Genomic DNA, 23,912 nt, shown 5'->3' on the forward strand with positions numbered 1-23,912 from the left:
CCCAAAAAGATTACGCAAAGTTTTTAGACGTCAAGTATCTGTTGCTCCTAAATATTCCATATCTATCTGCAGATAAATGTGTGCAAGTTTGTGTTCCAGTCTACTCTGATAAATTTACTCATGATTCCCATGCATTTTTGACACGCGGGCCTCATTACTATCATTCATTATAACTGAAAGAGTTTCAGTTGATTTATTCTGTGGCAATCTCTTGGCTAAGTATCACAAGCTGTTGAGAAAAATCCCCTCTGAAAATCCGTTTGAGTGAAATGAGTGAAATCCATTTTCACTCATTAGTCTTCAATGGATATGGGGGTCTAATGAAAGAGTCAGCTCCCTATAAAAAAAAAAAAAAAAAAAAAGTGCTGTCTGCTTAGTTACACAGCCTGCCTGCTAAATAGAAGGAAGTAGCAATGAAGTGTCACACTTCAAAGACTCAGAGAAAGAACTGGGATGGCAATAGACTGAGCTACTGCATCCATAATGAGAAGAAGCTCTTCTAATACTTCAGTGGGATGCATGGAAAGAAATACTGCGTGCTCGGATATAGTAAAACTCAGAAACCCATTTTCAATGTTGTTGAAGAAAGAAGGAAGTAACTGTGGCTGAAGTCCTCTAAAATTGTGCTTGTAAAAGCACACAAAATGTGTTAGCACAATCTTTTCATTAAAATTTAAATTCAAAGGTGTGACTTGTGAGTGCTTGGGTTTTTATACAGCTAAATGCCTTTGGGGCTGGATATACTTTGGGGATACAGTATCCCCCAGTAGTATGTAGTCCACTGACCACTGAATATTTCCAATGTCCTACAACAAATAGGGGGTAATAAAAAAATATGAAACATTTTTAGTGTAGTTATTACAGAGGAATAACTCAGGAGTGTTACCAATGTCTTGGGTGCCCTTAACAGCGAGAGATTTGTTAGAGACTCTTCCCAGACAATTTGAGAAAGTGGCCTTAATCACAGTCTGATAAATATGAAAGAGTGATACGTGTCTGGATGAGAAGTATATCCTGATGCCACATCCAACAACAGTTTTACATTGGTCAGATGAGCAAGGCATGTGTATGAGGCATACCCAGGCAATGACGGTCCTTTAGGAACATCAGTGTACATCTTCCAACAGTCTGTCTCTAGTTATGATCAAATTCCAGTGCTTTGGCAGAAAAGAAGTAAAAATCTGACAAGAAACCAGTTGTGACATTGTAGTCTGAGTGGAGAAAAAAGTCCTGCTCAGTCTCCAGGAGTTACCAGTGGGAACCCAAAAGCATGGATTTAATACAGTGTAAACAAAATGAGAGACATTTTTTTTAAAATCTCATTGATGCTACCACCTCAGTATATGTTGAAGAATTCATAAAACAGGCTTAATTTTTTCTATCATCTAAGAGCACTTTGCTCTTGTTTTATGCTCTGTTTTATCAGCTTGCAAAATTCTATCTTAAAATAACATTGGTTCTTTGAGGAATTTGGAAGAACCCTTCTGAACTTCACTCTTTGAGTAGCTGGAAATCTTTTGAATTTGAGACTGTGATTATTCATCACCCAGTTTACGGACCTGTGGTCAGACCTTTTCTTCCTTCTCTTTGATAATACCTGCCATACGAGAAAGAAACAACAGATTCCTTAGCTGCTGTGCTACTAAGCGCAAGTGAAACTTTTATAATTTATCTTTGTAAGATAGCTACTCCATTGCTTTAAACATCCAAATAGGGTTTCTCTGCATCAGTTCTGCTTTAAGCTCATCTTTATTTAACACAAATGACTGATGCTTGGCACGGAATTCCACAGAGGGTCTTACAGGGTCCTCTCCAATGGTACTAACACTTCTGTAGCTCTACCAGAAAATGTTTTGCCACGTACATTGTAGAACTGCATAAACTCCTTTCACAAAGCCACCTCCCCAGCTTTTCTACCTACATTTTCCAGTTTTCAGCATTTCTAATCAATCAGTTCCTCGTTTACACCCCAAATTTAGCATTGTTTTAAATTGCAGGGGGAGGAGGAGGACAGAACTGCTAAATTTTGTCCTGTTCATACTACCTGTGACAACAAAGTTATCTTACTCTTCTCAAGTGATGAATAAGCCATTCTCAATAGTATTAAACTTCCCAACTTTGTGTTGCCTCCAAATTTTATGAGTGTACACCTAATTCTTGCTCCTAGAACACTAATAAACATAGTGATAGTTCTTTAAACTAATCCCTGAGAAACATGGCTAGCAACTTCCCTCCTCTCAAATAACACCTTCTATAGTATACCCTACTAGAAAATTGTCTCCATTTTTTCCAGCTTCTTATCTAACATAGAGTTTTTATACTAATTCGCATTATTTCCATCTAAAGTAAGGATTTCCTCTGAGGATCAACAATAAGCATTTTATGTAATATCTTTATATACTAGATCTGGTCTATTATCCTTGTCTAAGAAACTGACAGCTCAAAACGATCCCCAACAGTAATGATTTTAACCACAGATAATAACACATTGCAACTTCTCCCATTTTTAATTTGCATCTCTGTTTTTAATCACTCGTTTTGAATCTGTTCTAAATGTGCATGGTGCTGAAGTCAAACTACTACCCATGAAAGCAGTTGGAGTACTTTTTTCTCTGCTTCTTGGGTATATTTGCCCAATCCATCATTGCATACTTCTGTCACCTGGTACTATCGGTAAATGATATGTATTAAAAATCTTTTCTACTTGTGCTTCCATCTAACAAGATCTGCAGTAATGAATAAAGATGATACGGGCCTTATGATTCTGTCACTCTAAGCTGCATATATTTGACTTCCCTTTCAACTGGGGCAATTCCCATTGATCTATCATCATTCTCCTTAGTTATCCTTTAATTATCTGCACATACATCAAGTTCCTTTAAGATTGGGGAAAAGTATTTATTCAACAATAGGTAAGTTAGACATCAAGAATAACATAAGGATGCCCAACATATCCTTAAGGTCACTGTCATGGCCTCAATTCATCCCTTGATTTCTTTATCATTCCAGTAGATTTAAAACAAACAAACAAACAAAACTAGGGCTTTGTTTTACAGCTCTGTGCTAGATGTGGTTCAACAAGGCATTTATCTTTCATCCCTTTGCTTCTTTATTTTGTAATGCCTGAAACAAAGTTTTCCCTGATAATCAAGGCCTCTTCTCACTTTTTGTAGGTTCTGTACTTATTTTTAGTATCTTGCTTCAGTCATTTATTCACCGAGACTAGCCATTTCTCACAAATTCTCCCTCCTGCCCAGCATGTATAGATTATTTCCATTACTAATGCAAATCCATTCTTTCCTGCATTCAGTTCATTAAGTTCCTCAGGCCAGTCATCTTCATTCAATTATTTTTCTATTTTCTAAAAGCTTGCCATTCTAAAATACCAATCTATAGATTTATTTTTGTCTACCTTGCAATATAGGAAGAACTGAATCCATTCATAATCACTTCCTCCTAGAATATTATTTTTTGGTCAGCTGTTCTGCAAGATCCTCCTCACACACAAAAACTAAGCTTAAAATAACCTTGCATGTTGTTTTAAAAATTTCTGTACCAAAAAGTCAGTCTCCTGAAACGTCTAAAAATACCTAAACCTTGCTATTATTGATGATATTTATGTCTGTGTCTGGAGATATTACGTCTCTTATGCTCATACAATTTCCCTTATAATTTATTTCTTTATCCATTTATAGAAATGATTGCCCTCTTCCAAATCTCAGCCTGTCAGATCATAACACCACCTTCTACCAAAATACTGTCCAGGTTGGGCCTCTTTTACCATTCTTCCATGCAGAGATTTTCATCCTAACAGATAATGTTTTATTCATGCCATCACATTTTAAGATGGATAAACACAATTCGGCTGTTTTACTTTGCTGCAACTTTGAATTTCCTGACTTTTATGTATTTTAAGTTGCATCCACATAGGCCTGTATATAAAATTTCCTTGTTTTCTTTTTAGATTGAAGAAACCCCAAAGAAAAACACCATGAACTTCCCCACCCTTTCACAAAGTGGTTATAAATATACCCATTCATATTAGATTAACTTAACTGCATTTGGTTTGGCTTGGTTTTATTTAGCAATACCCACTACTTATGAATAGTTCTCCTCTGTGCCGCTAATGCTTTGTTCTAGTCACTATTCATCCACTTGAGTGAGGTGATATTGAAATACTGATTGGATTCAAATCAATATACGTCATTCATAATATACTGAAAATGTGTAGTGTTCAAAAAAAAACTGTCAGATGCAGCTTTAACCCAAATTCTAGAGTTCTGTGGGAGGAGATTGCCCAAAAAGCTTCAACCACCATCCCTCATAGTCATTGATCTTTGGGTCTTCACAGAGATACAGGCAAGGAATGAATTACAGCACAGTCCCTCAGCAAATATGCTAAGCTCAATTCTTCTTAGACATCACTACAGGCTAGCCTACAGTTCAACAGTTTGCAGGTTACAGGTCTCAGCACTAATAAGTTGTTATCATGCACTCAGAGTATAAATATTGCCGTTAAAATGCTTAGATGTGTTAAAGGTAAGTCCTCCCATGACTAATCTTATACATGTTAAGTCAAAGACTGCCTATCAACTCGTTTTATTTCCTATCTGAAGAAGATAGGAAACCTAACCTTAGATTTCAAAAAAAAATTATAGCTAAGCTAGTATTGTAATACATTTCTTTTCCAGTCATCTTTGCTGTGATTTAGATGAGAAGCAGCAAGAAAGATTTGAGCTGTTACACTTGACTTTGTGCTGCCAAAAAGATGTACTGGAGGTTACAGGCTAAGGTTTAATGTATATTTCTCCTTTTCTTACAGGCGGAGATGGTACGTGCTGCTTTCCAAGCACAAAGATCTTTCCTGGTGTTAGCATCTCAATGTCAAGAGCCTCAAGAGGTAAGAAAATTAACCTAGAGTTTCGAGTATTGTATTAAAAAGGCAGTGTTCCTTTATGTTTTGTATCAGTCCCTGAATTTGCTTTTATTTGTTACTTTATTTATGTAGTGCACTTAGAGGCTCGCTTTCAGTGTTATTAGCATGATACTGTTGTAATCAGAAAGACATGGTTTAGAGTTAAGAACCTTTTCTGTACCAATACATATAATATCATTGCAGAAACCAAAAGAGGTTTTCTTTATAGGGCTGTAAGTGGGATCAGTGTTTCTCTAGAAGCTGGAAATGCTATGCAATACAGTGGCTTTTTGCTAGCCCCACAGGGCTGCTGCGTGATAGATCTTGAAGTGAGGGAATAAGCTATTGAGAGAAAAAGAATCAATACTAGCCCCTAGACTGAATATTCTCTAGGCTGAGGTCCAGGTTAGGCTAATTTTGGAAGACAGACAAGGCTTTTTGTCAACAAAAGAAAAAAGCATTTTATATCAAGTTGATTTATTTACTTTAGCAGTAACCCCTCACAACTAGAAAGCTCATGGAAGCTGTGGAGTTGTTATGGAATGTCATTTGTGGTTTCTGTAGGGCCCAGTAGCACTGTATCATTCCTGGGAACGGTGACCGGGTAGCCCCGTCTGTGGGATCACCCTTGAACCTTCCTTCTGGGAGTGTGCAGAGGATCAAGACTTCACTTGCACAGGCTCACTGTGTTCTTCAGTTCTGTCTTCTCAGCTCCCTGCTCCATAGTTTATTAAAATCTGTATTTTCAAATCAGAACTCCCTGCTACTAGTATGAATTATTGAAACCTCGCTGTCATTATGGATCTTTGAGATACAGATTGAAAGTTTTTCCAATCAATACCTTTTAATAGCAAGTGTATTCAAGGAAAAACCAAAAAAAAAAAGGAAAGAAAAAGAAAAACCACAGATATTTCAGGTGAGACTTCAGATTTATAGAGTTCCAAGTAAGAAGGGATCAGTTGTTTTTGCAGCTGTCCCTGATCTCGGAGAGTAGAAGTGGGTCATGACTCACAGCGAACAGGCAAAATTCCCACTGGTGCAGGCCTCAAGCAGTCATTTATATTGGCTGTGAATACAATTGCACCCAGCGGCCCACAAAACTCTTCGTGCTCATAGGTAAAATATTTGCCAATGAACAGTTTCCAGTGGCCCATAATGTAATGCAGTGCTCTGAATTGTTGGTGTCCCTGCTCTGGTGACCAAAAAAGCTACGGCTCGCTATTTATGTGGCCTCCTGTGGTAATGTGGTATCAGTATGATTTTCTTTGCTTTCAGTTAACTATCTTTTAGCACAGAAGAAGTGCCACAATATGTGTATGTGCACATCATTCCAAAGTTAAAATACCAGGAATATTACAGGTTAAGGTTCCTTCCCCAGTGACAACAAACCCAGTCCAATTACTTTTTTTTTTTCAGCATAAAGACTGTTAGGTATACTTTTTGATAGGCATCCAAAAACCGCTTGTTAATTCTTTTTCGCACATATTATTTTGTTCAGATTTACATTCAGCTATACTATAGACAACCTGAAACTAATTGAAGGCTGCCTTTTCTGTGCAATTTGAATAGCATTTTCCACTGCAGAGAGTGACAGTTCCAGGCATCAGGCTCTTTATATCTGCGTCTCACTGGCAAAAAAAAAAGATCCTTTTGCAAAGCCATATTGGTTAACATTTTTGAAAAAGCTAGTTAGCACCAGATAACCCTAGGGGGGGAAAGCAGTGGGGGTCTTACCCCCCAGGATTTTATTGGTGTGATGTCCTCTGGGCTCGGGTTGTATTTACAGCCTAGAGCCACAGAGTCAGTGTGGAATCCAAACAGGAAAGCTAGTCATTAGTGTATCAGAATGCACAGAGTAGAGAAAAGCAAATGAAGATGACAGCATATCTATAAATGCAACAGAAAAGAGAGTAATTCTGTCATTCAGCTGTCTAGACTGTTTGCTTTATAATGTAAAGCTGTGAATGAGCCAGCGAGTTGCGATTATGGCATAGTAGCTTTGCAGACATTCAGAGACAGCGGTGTGGAGACTGAGGGGATTTACTGAGTTCCTGTCATGTTGGGATGTCATACATGGTGCCTTTAAAAAAAAAAAGAGGGTGGGGAAAATGCCCTGGAAAAATAAATTAGCTCAGCTCTTGCAGCTTATAAACTAATGAACAAGGAATTCACACACAAAGAAAGCTCTATATGTACAATAATCCTTAGATTTTTTTTTTTTTTTGCTTAGCAAAGGGAGAAGAGAAATACCTATCATACAAAAGGCAGTATTTTTTCCCCTCTATGAAAACGTTGAAGGCTCTAGTATTCATTTAGGTATTTAACTCCTTCTGTGAGTCACTAGCAAACATTTTCAAACAGTTAAGCTTGTTTAAGTTGCTTTTGCAGAGTTTTGCTTCCTGATAATAATGCTGATATTTTTTCAGTTGGAATCTGCTGCAGTGCACAGCCTTTATTATCTGTATATGTGAAAATAGTAGGAGCCGAGAAGGTAATTCCAGCTGGCATACCGATCTAGCATCAACTGCAATAAATTACTTAGCAGAGAGCATGTTCTGTTACTTTTTATGGTCATGTTCTATATTTGTGTGTGCAGGGGAAGAGATCACATGACAAAACCACTGTTTGATATTCCTGTTTGTGTATGTCCCAGCTAATGGCTGAGGGATACAGGCTCATTCAGCAAGATGGAATTCTAGAGTTTATCCACTTCTAAGAAATTATTTGCTGACGCCAAACTTCAAATGTTAAAACTAAAAAAATTATAAGTTGTTTATTATATAGAGATAGCAGAAAGAAGATGGTGAATTGGAAAGAAATTAGACAATTGTTATATTCTGGGAGAAGTTGTTTAAGAGGCATTTTGAGAGCATATTGCCTGGGCAATTCAGAATATAACATGTTAAAGAAACCTTTCACATAAACCTTCACAAAACAATATGATATAGTCTGGTTCTCAATTTTCTTCTCCCTGTAGTCTAAGTCAAATACAACTCAGACTGAAAAATTATTATATTATATTGCATAATAATTTAAAAGTTATTAGTCTTACTGAACAACTTTATCTGTTTATCAAGTTGTTTTTTTTTAATGATCTTGAATACTAACATATGAGATCACTGCTCAAAGGCACGGCACTGAATTCCTTGTGAATGGTGATTTCTATATCATCTCTTTACGTGTTGTTTTATTTCACTCTGTGTTCAAAATTTTAATTATTAACTTTATGTATTGATAACTATATAGTGTTATATGTAATACATAAATGTACTTATATGTTATTTTATATATTAATTATGTGTATTAATATTAGTTACCAATTATAAAGCTCACAGTAATAAATAGTGCTAGAATAAGGTAAGTTGCTGCTGTGTTTATCAGGAGCTACTCACATTCACTTTATTCCTCAGACTTGTTACGTGAAGAGGGTGAGGTTTTTGTTAATGAAGTCATGGTATGTCTGTTGACATTGTTGACTTGAGGCTGTATTTAAGTGTGTTTGAAGTTAAGTCTTCCTACAAACAGAAAAATGCCCTTGTAAGTAGGCAAAACTGAATGAAAGCAACTCATGATAACAAGTACTGCAAAGAGATTTAAATTACAGATGCAGTTCAGACTGTAAATTATTATATAATTTCTCATTAAACTAAAATGCTGACTTCATATGACTGATAGAACACATGGATTTAATTACTAACATTGTGCAGACACATTCCAATTAAATACCTTGCTTGAATATCTGGAGTCTATACATAGGAAAGTGAGAGATAAGGGAGGGCTTTTCTTTTGCTTTTTCATTTTTTTTTCCACTTAGAAAAGGGGAAAAAATTAAACCCAGGAAGCTGTTTTTTGAAATTATAATGAGAACCATAAGAACAAATCCTAAAGTTTTTGATTTCTTCATAGTCAAGCAAAAAATGCATTGTAGAAACGGAATAGTTCTGTAATTTCTCTGAGGAGAGTCATTCTCAGAATTTTTATGTAGAAATTAAAGATGGAGATTTACAGTTCCCTACTCTCCGTTAGTTTGGGATTGCTCATTTTTTTCTCTCTTCTATTTTTAAATTACTCCAGTAACAGGACTTCTGGGATTTCTTTTGCTTCCTAGCAGGATTTGTTTTCTTATTACCTTGACTTTTTTTTTTTTTGGCTTACATCAGTCCATTTCCCACTACTTTTACTCATACCTACTGGAGTCACCCTTACTGTTTTCCAAAAACATAAAGACTAGGATACTCCTTGTCTCGTTAACTCATTACTTACTTATGCAAAAGAGTTTGAGACAAGTTTTGCTGCCATGCTACTTAAGTTAGTTGACTGCTGCAAACCTGCACCTTTGTATCTAGAAATAGCTTAAGGAAGAATTTGATTCAGTCCTTTTATGGTCTTCAGGTCTCCAATTTACAGAGGGTGCTAAAGAGTGACATGGACAGAGCCTGAGAATCCTGAGCTCCAAAGGGAACCCCTTCCCCCCTCCTGTCCTCTGAAATCTTGCCAAACTGTTGACATATTTTTGTTATCAGCACGCCTACAATTGCATGCGACGCGTGGTCACAGCCTCAGTCATGGACCAACTGCCAGTTTTCAGTTGCTGCTTTGCAGTGTTCACAGGCTCATTTTTGGATATTGTTGCAAACTCTTACCTAGTTTCAGGTCCACTTTAGTCCTTGATTACTGCGTCATTGGAAGCGTATTGTCAGTCTCCAGATAGCCCCCTGGCACCTGTTACCTCGTAATTTTGTCTCAGAGGTGTTAGATTGCATTTAACCAGCCTCAGGCTCATGATATTTTCTGATTGTGTAGGTATCCTTGCACCATTTCTCCTTCCTCATTTGTGTCTGCCAGAACTCCCAGGTTGACAGCCCCTGCAATGAAAAGATTGAGGCATCTGAGATTGGGTTCTGGCCTGAGGGCAGCGCACTAGGTTGTAAGAAGGCCCAGAGACACCTCAGGATCCAGGGAATACAGAAGGACCAGATCATCTCCCAGCCTGTGCAGAAGAGAAACAGAGGCAGAGATGCACATTAGCACACACGTCTAGACTGGCTCACATCAGCACCACCAGGCAGAGACTCTCCAGTGCTTCAAGGTCTGTGTAAGAAGCAGGCTCCAGTAAGCAAGGGCTCCTTGCATTATTTTAGCCCAGTACACCTACACTTGGACTAAGAACAGAATCACCCTGTAAGGAAGACATTATCCAAGATGGCACTCTACGTGTTGTCCAGCCTACACATCTGACATAACCTGCTGAGCAGTTCTGGGGATCGCATAGGCTCTTACTGGAGTCCTGCGGTGCCCTAAAATAATGTCCTAAAATCACCAGACTACTTTTCAATCCCTATAGTTCATGTTCAAACTGTGCCATGTGAGAACCCACTGAACTGTACTGATGGGACACTCCTTTTCCCATTAAGCATCATATTCTTTATTTCTGCTAAACACAAATCCAAAACAATACGCTCCTTTCTCTGTGCTACCCAGTTGTTTCCCAGGATTTTTGGACTGTGCATGATCTGCTAAAAGGGAAAGCACTGGGGCTACAGCTGACTAAAAAGCAGGGCTTTTCAAGTTGACAGTTTATTCCAAATTTTTCTAGTTTTATTTTGGACTAAATCAGACCAAAGCCACTCCAAGGCTTCTTGCTGAACTGAAAACAGTCTTACAGTTTTTCACTTGGGAGATCCCAGGTGAACCACTTGAGTGTCCGGGGCTGAAAGCCTGCACCATCTAACATCCCTGTCCTGGGACATATCCATGTGAAACCTAGATGCCCTTAACAAAAACTCAGATCTCACAAGTTGTGCACAAAACACTTGTGGCTCCACAGAACACCATTTTCTGACAGAACTTTGTTACTTCAAACTCAGGGGTGCACTGGCATGGACTACAATCACAGCAGCAACGGTTGAGGAGTAAGTCAAAAGGCTGAAAACAGTTAATTTGTGTAGTTGTTTTTCTTGTTGATGAGGTGTAGGTTTGTAGGTGTAGGGATGTTTGTAGGTTTGTGTGCCTCAAGCAGGAGAACCCCTCCTTGTTGAATGTGCTGCCCATGGGGAGCTGTAGTGGAAAGGAAAACAATAGGTAAAGCATTCAAGTCCATTTAAAGAACAGCCAAACAGTCCTGGCCAAAAGTATTGGTGTGATTCGACACTGCTGGAAACTGATGCATGCAGTCTGTACCAGGCCCTGGAGTTCTCCACTGGTCAGCAGCTATGTGTCTTTCACGTTCCTCTCCATCTGTTCTTTGTAAGAATCAGCGTTTCAAAATAAACCCGTGAATGACTAAATTAATAATTCGTCATGTGGGGTTTGGGGTTTCCGTTTTTTTCACAAGCACAAAACTGCTACAGCTAATATCAGATTGAGAGTTTATGTGCAATCTAAGAGGAATAAATGCCAAATACCAATTAAGTCACTTTGGAAGCACACAAATGTGTGTAAGCTTCTGTGTTGATGAAGCTGACCAGACATTTCTGCAGATCTGTCTCCCTGCGCCATGGTCCTGCTGTTCCGTGGCAGTGAGTTGAAATGGCCGAACCCGCGCTATTGACAAATAGTTGTTACACCACTGTGTTAAGATTTACAGTCTAAGAAAATCAGAACGGAATAAATTCATGTCTCTCTGTAGTTAGTTAGGAGACCTCTGAACCCTGGAAATATCAGAATACTACAGGGATGTGAATGTGGTCATCGTACAGAAAGATCTCGCTGATGGCCTCTGCCAACCGTTAGCGCTTCCAGAGAAACCAACGCATTAGGGTGCAGTAGGTTAGACTGCAATTGTAAGAGCAAAACCCTGGTACCAAATGTGAAACACCTTCTGCTAGGAGAGATGGAGATGAGCAGTGCAAAAAGAAGTTTGGCAACTGCCGACAAAGAACTGGTAGTGCTTCACTGTGGGATAATTAAGGAAAGTTAAAAAATGTAAGGGTCTGAGAAGTCCAGACTTTCACCACAAGCAGTATGATTTGGAGGCTAACTAGCTTAGTTACTAACTAGCTTAGATTCACAACTGAAAAAAAAATTATTTTCTATATACTTCATAGAAAGATTATTCCTCAGCCTAACTTGAACTCTGATTCCATTCAAACTGACACACAGCTGCAATAAAAAAGACAAGCCTTTCTTATACCGCATCTATGGAAAGAAAAAAAAAAAAAGGATCAGCTCCAGTTTTAAAGACTTATTTGCAGATTGCCTTCTACAAAATACAAAACAGGGGAAAGTAGAGTTAATCTAAACCTATTTTAGTCCCAAAATCAGAGCCACCCATAGAAGTGCATCTCACTGGTGGTCAATAAAGCTACCGGTATCGTAGTCCTACAAACACAGAATGGGATTGTGCTCTTCAGCTTTAATGGCCAAGGCAGGCATCTTGCATAAGGTGTCTTTCTGGGCTCTCTCTACACTTAATGGCAGCACGTTTTGAGTGCAGTCTTCATACCGTAACAGCTATTAAAGAAAGAAAGAATTCCTCAGGGACATCTTTTCCTTCATTTACAATAGAGGGAATTAAGTCTCAGCTGAGAGTAGATGCTCACCCTTTAAGTTGTTAGAACTGAGTGTGGTGGATGCCATCCATGACATCTTGCACGCCTTGAAAGTGTGGGATGGAACTGCACCAGGCTGTTGGCAGATGTAATGACTGTGTCTCCATTAAGTGGTTTAGTTCATAGTAAGGCAATGTTTTTTTTTTTTGGTTTGTACCCCCAAACATGTGTAGTATGAATGTCAGGTCCTCAGCACCAACCATTTTGCACTGCAGAACCATTCCCATTATACTTGCCAACATACACAAAGACAGCTGAGTCAAATCAACTCTATATTTCAAACTTGCTTGTGAAAAATATAATGCAAATATGATGGAGATTTTGAACTGATGGAAGAAAAGAAAATAACAGAACTGTAGATCGGGGACAACATGGAATTAAGGTTGTAGTTATGCTGTTCTGGCTGCAGCTGAGTAAAATAAAGCGGCTGCTGATCCCAAATGCTCTCAGTTTTCTTTCACTGCTCCTACACCAAAGGTTGCCACCCCCTCGCTTAACATAACTTGAAAGTGTATTTGTTCTCTCGCCGTGATTTTTCATAATAGGCCAGGTTAGCTTAAACACTTTAATAGTGAGGTCTGAATTGTGTTGCCACCCATCAACATAAAAATTCTTCAGTTAACAATCTTCAGCCCTCAAAACCATATAAGATTAGCTTCAAATGCATAACATCTTTAAAAGCTGTGTTTTTATTTACCTGCTGGGTTTTGCGCCTTGCTGGTAGGTTTCTGAACAACAGTGGTCCCGAGAAAAAAACAGTTTTCCCAAATGAAGGCTGAGATTTTCAAGTAGTCGCTTGCTCAAGCACCAAAGTTTAAGCAAGCTGCTCCATTTTAGCGTGCCTTAATAGGCAAATCACAGAAAAAAGACCACTCAACAGTTTGCCCATTCTATGAATTAAATCCACATGCCCCAGTCCTGTTAAACCTGTCATCAGGGGAATTTCTCCTGGGAGTATTATGAAAAATGTGAAAAAGAAAAGTCTGTTCAGTGGGGTCTGTTGGAACACTGGTATGCCAGGCCTTTTTATAAAGCTGGGCCTACGCTGTTAAATCTCTGAAGCCAAAGCCTAAGGCAGTTCTTGTTGCATGCTCTAACCTTTTTTTTTTGAGTGCTTTTGCTCCTCAGTGCAGTAGTCTTACTACTGATTTTAGGGTAAGAATTATAAGACATGGATCTGAGTTGACTGGTTGTTTAGGTATTAATATTTAAAAAGACAACCTGTTTTTAATAATAATTCAAAAAGGACAAGGGCATACTAGGAATTACTTTTGATATTTTTAAGTTGTGTCATTTCTGCATTTTTAAACATTTCAGCAAAACTGATATTATAATAGGAATGGTGTTTATACAAAGACGTTAAATTTCTGTTAAACAACTGCTGTGTCCTAAATGACAAGAAATCTTATCTAGCACATGCCAAAGACATGCTGAAGATTCTTCCAACAGCTCTGATTCATCTCTTTGAATTCATTTTTTCTTGGAGATACAGCATAGACAATCATTTTATTAACAACCAGCTGTTTTAATATTCATTGCAATAAAGAGATTATTCTTCTAGAACCCTCAGCACAACTGGTTCTGTATTGTGGAGCCAAACAAGACTGATTAGTGCCAGAATTAATGAGCCTTTCCATATCCAGATGCCATATACACCATAATTCATCTGCAGTTTAATCACTAACTAAAAATTTAGAACTGACGGGAGGGAGACAAGACTCAATGAAGTGATTCCTTGCAGGCCTCTATTGCTTTGTGTCTGACCGTGACACAGAAGCTGGGATCACAAGAAGTTTGTGTGCACTCACAAACGTTTTGTGCAGCCATACAGACAAGCAGCAACTATTGCAGAATAAAACAAATGCAGAGTGGAAGGAAGGGAGGCTAGATAGTTCTTACGGTGCAAAGCAGACAGGATAGAGTTGAAAATACCCTCAAGCCATTTGTGGATCGTTTTGGTGTATCTACAGTGCCAAGTGAATGGTTGCTTTGAGCTACTTCCCTTAGCAACATATATTTCACCTTTAAAGCTCTCACAGTGGACTTTGTGGAATTACTTAAATTCACTATAGTTTTACAAACAGTCAAGTCACTGGACATGTTAAGTTCTGTGTTGTGAGGGACAGAAATTCTGCCTGTACCAGTAACAGGAAACACTCACAAAAGTGGTTGGGAGTTTTTCCACAAATGCAAGTGGAGTAGGAGGAGGAGCAGGTCTTGTGTTACCATCAGGGAAAGTGTTCGGCCCTGATTTTGCCTTCCTGTCTGTAGATATCAATGTGTTCTACAAAGAAAACCAGCTACATTAACATTGTTTCATACAGAGGCAGCTGAAGGACACAAAGGTAGCACAGCTTTCCTATTCCTAAAATCGAGCGATAATTTGGTGGAAGAGCTGCAAACAGAACCCCCATTTACGGACTCCCACTTGTGTGCCCTATCCGCAGAAACATGCTGCCTCCCAGCGCTGTCTGGATACACCAGGCATCTGCCGAGCTGTATTTTTAGCCCTGATATTCTCTTTGGCTGGAACTGGGCCATGAAGATTCTCAGTAAGCTAAAGACTGTAAATATCCCTTAGACGGTATAGGAGGAAAACTGGCATAATATCAAAGCAGAACGAGCACTTTCTTAAATTTCAGTGTTGTTAGCTACTGTCACACTTAGAAGATTTCCCTGAAAAATAAGAAAGAACCAACCAGCTGCAGTATGCTGTAAACAAGCAGAAATTAGAAGGAAGAGTTCCTGCAGACTATACCATGTTATGGCAACAAAATCAGTTTTTCAGAACTACAAATCTTGGAGGTTTTAGGGCTTTTTCAGACGTAATGACTTATGCTGGTCATTAAGCCATAAACAGAAAATAGTTTCATCTCCTAGTAATACTGTAAACATTCATTTTCTCCCAGCCCGCTTTGTTGCAGGAGAAGACCAAGTATCCCCTGCATGTCAGATGCCCAAGCCTTTCTCAAAATTACATTACCACTAAAATATTAAGGCTCCATTGCTGGATCAAAATTCTTTTAAAAATTCAGAACCCATCTTTGTCCTGTTTTGGGGGGTGTCTTTTGAGCTATGTGGATCCACAGCAAACATGCTTATTTTAAGGTGACATAATATTCTGTAAAGCCGAGGTCTCATGGGAGCCTGGAAAGAAGTATTGTACAGAGATCAAGTAGCACATACGCACACATTGTTTTGTGTTTGTCATGACAGCATTTGTCCTTGAGAATATGGGGACTGTTTTTCTCCTGCAAACACTTAATTCCACTGAACAAGTAGGCCTGAGAAAAGGTGAGTAAAAACTGGAGTTCTGCCACATGGTCCGGGAAATATTTAAGTATCCCGAGTGCACCCCGAGTGGCAGGGAAAATCAGACTGGTGCACTCTCTTTGGTGGGACATAGCATGGGTTCTGCAGGCATACTTTTGCAATAAAGAATTAGTCTGTTTTTACAGAAACATTTTATAAGGTTGCAACATTCAGTATACAGCAGTTCTTCTGCATGTAAACTAATGACTGCTTTTCCCTCAATGTGCTGTTTCTGCGTGGAAGAATTTTTCCCAGCAAGTTAATGCTCTAAATTAGTTTTTCTGCAACACTGGATCAGTGCGATTAACATTCACTTTGCAGAGGAGAAGAGCTTGGATAGCCTCAACATTCATTCTGCTTTTCTCTTCACTCCAGACACTATTCCTTCCGCTCAGCAGTCATTCCCCTGGATACCATTCCTTTCTGATTAACACAGGGGAATTTCCCCAAGCCATGCCTTGCAGGCACTATGTTTCCCATGAAACGTTCCCACATTACTCGCGGACGAAGGAAATTTAAACATTAAAACTTACCAAAAGGGAAAGCTAAAATGGATATTGCCGTGAGTGTACTACTTTCTCAGTCTTGTTGCCAGATGATAAGAGGCCATGAATCGAACAAGTAGTTTGTTTCTTATGGGAAGAACAGCTTGGTTAATAACACGAAAAACTCAAGGCAGTGTAAAGACTCCTAAAAAAAAAATAATCCAGGAAGATCACATGAAAAATGCAAACATTTTGCTAACTCCAAGATACGGGGTCTCTGTGGGTCTTAACCAGGACAGCACGTAAATGTGCTGCAAGTGCTGAGAACAATTTTTGCAGCAACACATTATTAATAACTGCATTTTGCTGCTACAACCAGAGCAGGGTAATTAAATTGTTACTTTAATGTGGAGAATATGCTGACCTTTCCTTCCAAGTGTTAAAACAATGGGCAGGGAGGACAATGTTAAACCGCAGGGTGTTTTTGGACTGTCCATTGTTAACAGCAGTGTCTCTTCTTTTTCCTTTTCTTTTCTTTTTTCTTTTTTTTTTTTTTTTCAGAATGAGGTGGCGATGCTTCTCAAGCCAATATCAGAGAAGATTCAGGAAATCCAGAACTTCAGAGAAAGAAACAGAGGAAGTAAAATGTTCAACCACCTCTCGGCTGTCAGCGAAAGCATACCTGCACTTGGTTGGATAGCAGTGGTAAGTTATGCCCAGGGCAGTTGGGAGGGCTCTAAATCTATTTCTGGATGGTGTGGCCCAGAATAGGTCCAAATCTTGCAGAACTTTGTAGTCTCATCTGCATAGTTCTTTAGTCTACTACACCCAAGAAGGTGTTTATAATATACCTAAGGGAAGGTATACCCTTATACCTAAGGGAAGGTGTCTGACTAATGTTTTACCTCCTTTCTTCTTCTATTGTTTCCTGCTACCATGGGTTGATGGTCCTAGTCTCCTAAACCAGGCCCTTATGTCAAGGAGATGAATGATGCTGCTACCTTTTATACTAACAGGGTATTAAAGGACTACAAGCACAGGTATGTTGCCAAGCCCCAGTGCCTACTAGCCACAGTGAGGAAGAGAGCATTAACTATAATAATAGGGTTCACAACACCACCACAAAAAGCATTTTGTAAACAAAAGAGCATTTGACAAGATCTGATTGCAATAGTTTATTTTCCCCTCCTCACCTTTGACCTGCAGTGTGTTGCAGTGTGAATGGCAGCAGCACTAGCAATGCTGGTTTTCACTCTGTGCCAGTTATAAGACTATATTTAACTTTTTGGGGTGCCAGAAAATTGGCTAGCTAGCTTCTATGTGTCCTTGTCTCACTTGTGTACTCATACTGTTGCTGTTCTTGCTCTCTGCTTGAAAGTATGTGTTTTAGGTGCGAGGTGTATACAGCTGAGAATCTACTTCCATAGTTCCCAAAGTGATTTTTTTTCTCTACCACTGCATTGTTCTTAAAGAGCACAAGGAATTCATAGAACAATCCCATGAACAAGATCTGTGAGCTGACAGAGAAAGAGAAAAAATATAGGTACTTCCTGCGCCCTCTAAAAATAAGGCATGTATAAATCCTATTGGTGCGGTGCTTTTGGAGGCCAGATTTTGGATTTTTATTTTTATATCCTCAATGAAAAATAGTACTTGCAATTGAGTTTTTCCTCTTTAGTGAGGAAAACTTTATATAAATATATATATATAAATATATATAAACCTTATGTATACATTTCTATTTATTTTATATGTGTATCTTATTATATATATATCTATTAAATATATATTATATATTATTCTTGAAGCCTTAGTTTATCTGCTTGAGGTAACTGAAGATTTTTACAATGTAGCTTTGGAAGTACTTACTCTGAAGCAAAATAAAGTCTCACAAAAAGGTATAAACAGGTTGCATTAGTTAGGTATAAAATTAGTTCCTCTCCTAATAAGAATTCTTCTCCTGTTTTTCACTGAATATTCAACCAGATCACAATGTCTTCCAAAGCAGTGGAAGGCTGTCTCTTGAATTCAGTAGGCTTTGGGTTAAACCCATTGACCCAGATCCTCATCAGTATTAAACATCAGGCTCCAAGGGAAATAAATAGAGGGTAAGCACCCAAGCCCTTGTGAGCATCCAGTCCATAGCAGTCATGGTTCAGTAACTATTCTTATTTGGAGCTTCATAAGTAAGGACCACATCTTACAAGCAGTTTCTCTTTCTTTACATATTTCTTGTTCTCACTTACTGCCCCACTAGAAGACGTAAGCTTCCCAAAGAATCATTCCAGAGCCAGCTTTTGACTTGTACTTTTGAAATCCTTGATGTATAAATATTTCAGTCAGATGACTATTACGTGATCCAGTATTATGCTGGCTACATGTGAACTTGGCAGCTAGAATATTTTACAGAACCCACAGGTGTTTCACTTTCTAAGATTCAGGACTCCGAGTGTGAGTAGCTGCTACAGAGCTCCATATAGCTTTAGTGCTTCTTCAGTTGATTGTGAGTCTGAGCAGGATGATGACCACCCTTCAAGCAAGAAGCAGTCCGTGCTAGAGGCACCTGTGCCCTTGTTTGTTCTCTGCAAGGGCCCAAAAGCTTTCCAGCGTAGTGGGCCTCAGCATCTTCAGCACTGGGCTGGCTTGCTGCCTGCTAACTGATTTGTCCATGGCTGTAGAGCAGACACTGGGCTTTACCTGCTTTAAGCATGAACAGCAGTGCTTTCTGCTTTACGTACAAACATCCATTCATATAAATAATGTCTCTTTTTACAGTGATGCACGCCATGTTGATTGGGTGAAGTCGTATCTGAACATCTGGTCTGAGCTTCAAGCTTATATCAAAGAGCATCATACCACAGGTCTCACCTGGAGTAAAACTGTAAGTACCCTTTACTTGTTCATGAAGAACCATGAAATGCCAGTAACCAATTTGACTTTTAATGTAGGTCATTACCTACACATCTAGGCCAGGAACAGAAGTCATGCTCAATGAACTTCCCACTCAGCTGATAGGTAGGTGGAGAAGATATATTAGGCCACCGTGGTACAGGTTTTAGGGAAGAGAGAAGAATTATTTGAGATGATTACAACCATAATCCCCAGCTGCAGACGGTGAGGAAAGGGACAGTTCTCTGGGTCTGATACGGTAGAATGGAGGAACAAAAGCAAAACCAAAGAATTTAAAGGGCACATCAGAATGAAGGAAAATTAGGTGAGTGCGATGGGGGAAGGAGAAGGATGACGTAAAAAATCTGAACAAAGAGAGAGGTTTAATAACAGGAAACAGAAACACAAGGAATTCATACCGAGTTCTTACTCCATAGATAGCCATCTTTATAAAACTATTATTTTATACATACAGATAATTTCTGAAATGCATACTTCATATATATATACACAGAGAGCTAGTATATATGACTGTGTGCTATTTATGCTCTCTTTATAAACATCTTCTGTCTGTTACATCTGGGATGCATAGCAAGATGATGGCAATATTGTTCTTAAAGAGAGGTATAAACACGAAGAATATATTTTCTGTTGGGTGTAAGTGTAAGAGTTTATGTCCACTGTCTACACTAATGCAATGTTCTACATGGGATTAGAATAATGTGCTCGTGTTTATTATCAAGTTACGAGAATTGCTGGAGTATGTTAAGCTCTTTGCTGTCGTTTCCTAAATTTACCAGTGTGCACACATACTTGCACATACAGTCATTCACACCAAGACTACAATTTCTTCTCTATAGGCAAATAAAATTTTAAAAAATTGAAGGACTGTTAAGAGGACTGATGTAGACCACCAGATAATTTAATTCCCAGACCACAGTAACAACTCTTAAGGAAGTGAAACAGACTGTATCTTAACAAGGTATCTGGAAAAGTTACTTTGTCTCCCCTCTGTGGAGGGGATAATCATGAGAAAGAATGTCTATCACTTGTGCTCAGCAACGGCCTTTGCACCTTCCTCTTCACAACTTTCTCTACACATTGTACAAGGCCTTACAGTATTCAAGTGCAAGCTCAAACGCAGGAGAAACTATGAACTGTGTGTACCTTTTAGTTTGAAGCAATGCAAAAATGTTGAAACCTGATAAATGGAAGGACTGGAATTATCTGCTACTCTGTAGGTTTCTGTAGGAAAAATTTAAAATATTAATTATGATTCTCTTTCTTAATTTAGTACTAAATTTCACGCTTGCTACATTCTACTCTATTTTAATTAAAGAATGTGAGAACGAGTGATGATTTTTAAATGATTATTAGAAAAGGAAAAGAAATCGTAGCACCCTGTTAGCAGAATTAGCCTGATAATCTGGAACAAATTTAGTTTTGTTCATACAGAGAAAGATACGTGTATATGAATACATCTTCACTTTAATGGAACTTTACAGGCATGGAAGTAGCGTTATAGAGATTTGTTATATTTGTTATGATATAGGAGGAAACCTCAGTGCTTTGAGTACTGGTAATCTCATACAGATGTGTAGCTGTTGCAGATTATATTTGACTGGTCTTAAAAGCATCTCAGCCATCACATCTCTCTATTTCCCTTGCTTTAGCTGTTCAGGAAATTGCTGAATACACACTTAGGTGTGACTTGTTTATTCATATTAAACATAGTTTACTGCAAACAGTGCTTATTACATCTTGAGTGATGAGTCTATTACTGCCTCTGAAGTATTGATTTAACTCAGTTTGGATATCACTTTGATTTGAAAGAAGTTGTGTTGGAAATATGGCTCATTTAAATTATCATTCATGTAATGTGTGCCAGAAAGATTAAGTTACAAACACATTTCTTATGGATGTATAATTTTTTCAAGTTTTACTTCATGTGAGTGTATGGAAATTTGAATCCAGCAACTTAGCAAGTTGTTTAAATAGCTTCCTTAAATATTTTTATGAAGCTTGGTAACAAATACATTCCAGAAAGCAATAAGTTACTAAAGTGATAATTTGATTTTTGTTATACATATTAAGATGAGAATGAAAGTCACAGATTCGTGCTGTATGAAGTTAAGCATAAAGGTTTGCAGAATCAGGACCTAGACAGAAATATGACATATAAGAGCTGTAAAAGTATTCCAGACACAGTTGTTAATCATGGCACACAGCAGCTTCCACTTATATGCATAAAAGGAAAAGCAGTAGTTTGGCAAGGCATTAAGGAAGTGGTACATTTATGAAAGGGAGACGATACAGAAAAGCTAGTTTATTACAGATGGAAAGAGAAAAAGTCTTTGGCCAGTATAAGTGCACATTTGTAAGTACACTATACCAATAATTTAGCCTTCATATCTGTAGAAGTCAACAAAGCAATGCTGAAAGCATTATACAAAAAGCTGTTAAGTGACATATTTAGGTATTTCTAAAGAGACTAAAGATTCAGGGAGAACATTAACAACTGCATTTCTGAGAGCTGTATTCTCCTAACTTGAACTGAAACACCCTGATAGCATCACCCTGATAGCATCAGCCTGATCAGATTAAGCTTGGGTTCCCAAAAAAGAGGGGAGAGTGTTTCTAATGGGCAGTTGGCCCCTTTAACTATAGGTGCTGCATACTGTGGCACACACGTTTCTGGCCGTGCTGCATGGCCATGTCACAAAGCCGGGCAGTATCCAGCCCCCATGTACCCGTCCATCAAGCTGCACGGGGCGGCTGCAGCCAGCCTTGGGACAGCTCATTAGTGCACGCAGTAGCGTTCCTGGCTCTGGCAATAGCACACAGGCAGACGCTTTAGAGGAAAGTGAAAGAAATGTCTTAATAAATTACAAGACACATACTAAAACGGGTGCAAAAAGTTGAAATAATGGCTAAGCAATGAGTTCTGATAATAACAGGTACTTCTTTTAGCTTTATAATAAATTGGTGATAAAAACAGATGCTTACAGATTTTTGCATCTGCCACAGTTCTCTCTCCTTATTCACTTTGGCTCTGATTCTGCCAAGACGTGTACCAATAGCTTACTCCTTGAGGCCATCCTATTGAAATGCATGGGACCGTCTGAGGAGAAAGCCTAGAAATCAGCAGAGCTTAGCACCATAAAGCCTTTGCCTACCTGAGCCTCTTCTGCTACCCATGGAGAATGGTAGTACAAAACTGGACCCTACATAAATCATAGGCATTTCTAGACATCATAGGTACGGGTAGGATATTTGTTGGCTTTGTGCTCTCAGAAGAAATTACATTTTAGAGTGTGTGTGTTTGTGAGTAGGATCATCCCAGGGAATAAAATGTGCCACTCTATACTTCCATCATAATCTGAAGTTTTCTTTCTAATTAATGTTAACTAGATTGTGCATATGTCAGGGAAAACATTCCTGTCAGTGGATGTCAGATGGATCTACAGGATTTCATTAAAAGTGTAATTCTGGAGTTCATTATTTTGACTGTAAAGTATGTGCCTCCGTCTGCCACAAATATACCCTGTGGTGAGGAGCAGTTCACTCTACTCACTTATCTCAATTATGCCATCTTGATAATGGGAACGATAGTAATTACCAACCTAATGGAGGTTTGCAAGTTTTAATTTGCCACTGGATACGACATTCTCAGATGTCAATGAGTTTATGCAAAAAGTGTTATTATAACAAAATGTTTTAAATGTCCAGTGCTGCATTTTTCCCATGCAGCAACTGTTGGGTTTGCTTGCTACAACTTTCTGACTTCAACATGAAATCTACAGCTTTAACAGTGAGCTATGTCTTTTTTTAGTTTGTTACTAATAAATAGCAAGTGCTTTTTTTTTTTCTTCCCTAAAGAAGGGATTCTAGTGAAGCATAGCTCTTTCTTCCCTCCCTACTTTTTTTTTGGTGGTGCAAAGAAATGAACAGCTGTAATATAAGCTCACAAGAATGCCTCATAAAAGTTTGTTTGCTACAAGGACTGCATGAGTAAGCTGGGGGAAGTGAAACTTCTGCTCTTATTTCTGCAGGTTAACTATGCAGCAAGAAAACAACCAGCAATAAGGAGAGATTGCTGTAGTTTCCTGCACATCAAATAAGTGTTAAGAAACAAATCTTACTCAGGGATAATTGTCCTAAATTTTCTTCTCACTTGCAAGTAGAGCTGCAGTAAGTTTTCACTCTTTGCATAAAGTTGTCATTTAGGACAAATTTTGCCATCAGGATTTGAAGAAATACAAAGAAAATAGAGGTGAATTTCTTTACAGTGTTTGGTTTAATAGAGAATTTCACTCAAGTGATGAATATTATGCCCCCCTCCCCGCCCCCATTTACAAATCAAAATAAACTCTTAAGAGGAAGCCTGCATCTGTGCAGCAGTTGATGCAGTTGAAGCAGTTGAGATTTATTTATAACCTGATCTCATTGAAGCCAATACTGTACCTTCAAGTCTTTTTTTCCTTCCATTTAAATATATATATATATATATTTATAACTAATTATATAGTATTCTAAAAACACTCTTTAAAAGTTGAAATTCTCCACAGGTTGCACAAATGGCTCAGAACCACTGAGAAGAGCCATCATGATTCCTACATTAGCCTGTCTGAGTGCAATTATACTAGTCTCAGTACAGACCTTGGCCATTTCATGCTTATCTAAAATAATAACCTCCACACATTTTCCTATAAAATAGCCTCTCTCCTGTGCTATCAAAATACTTTCCTGCAATGTATCACC

The 23,912-nt window shown here is 38.4% G+C and overlaps 1 protein-coding gene across 1 annotated transcript in view; it reads left to right on the top strand.

The window, feature by feature from the left end:
- The window catches only part of CAP2 (cyclase associated actin cytoskeleton regulatory protein 2), a 64,837-nt gene that overhangs the window by 26,017 nt on the left and 14,908 nt on the right, over positions 1-23,912 (top strand). The window contains exons 4-7 of the mRNA XM_040548532.1: positions 4,823-4,900; positions 16,824-16,967; positions 17,217-17,302; positions 19,038-19,143. Of these exons, the coding sequence (XP_040404466.1) occupies positions 4,823-4,900; positions 16,824-16,967; positions 17,217-17,302; positions 19,038-19,143 (414 nt within the window). The remainder of the gene's footprint in view (positions 1-4,822; positions 4,901-16,823; positions 16,968-17,216; positions 17,303-19,037; positions 19,144-23,912) is intronic.

Source organism: Cygnus olor, chromosome 2 (assembly GCF_009769625.2).
Source record: "Cygnus olor isolate bCygOlo1 chromosome 2, bCygOlo1.pri.v2, whole genome shotgun sequence".
NCBI classification, from domain to species: domain Eukaryota; kingdom Metazoa; phylum Chordata; class Aves; order Anseriformes; family Anatidae; genus Cygnus; species Cygnus olor.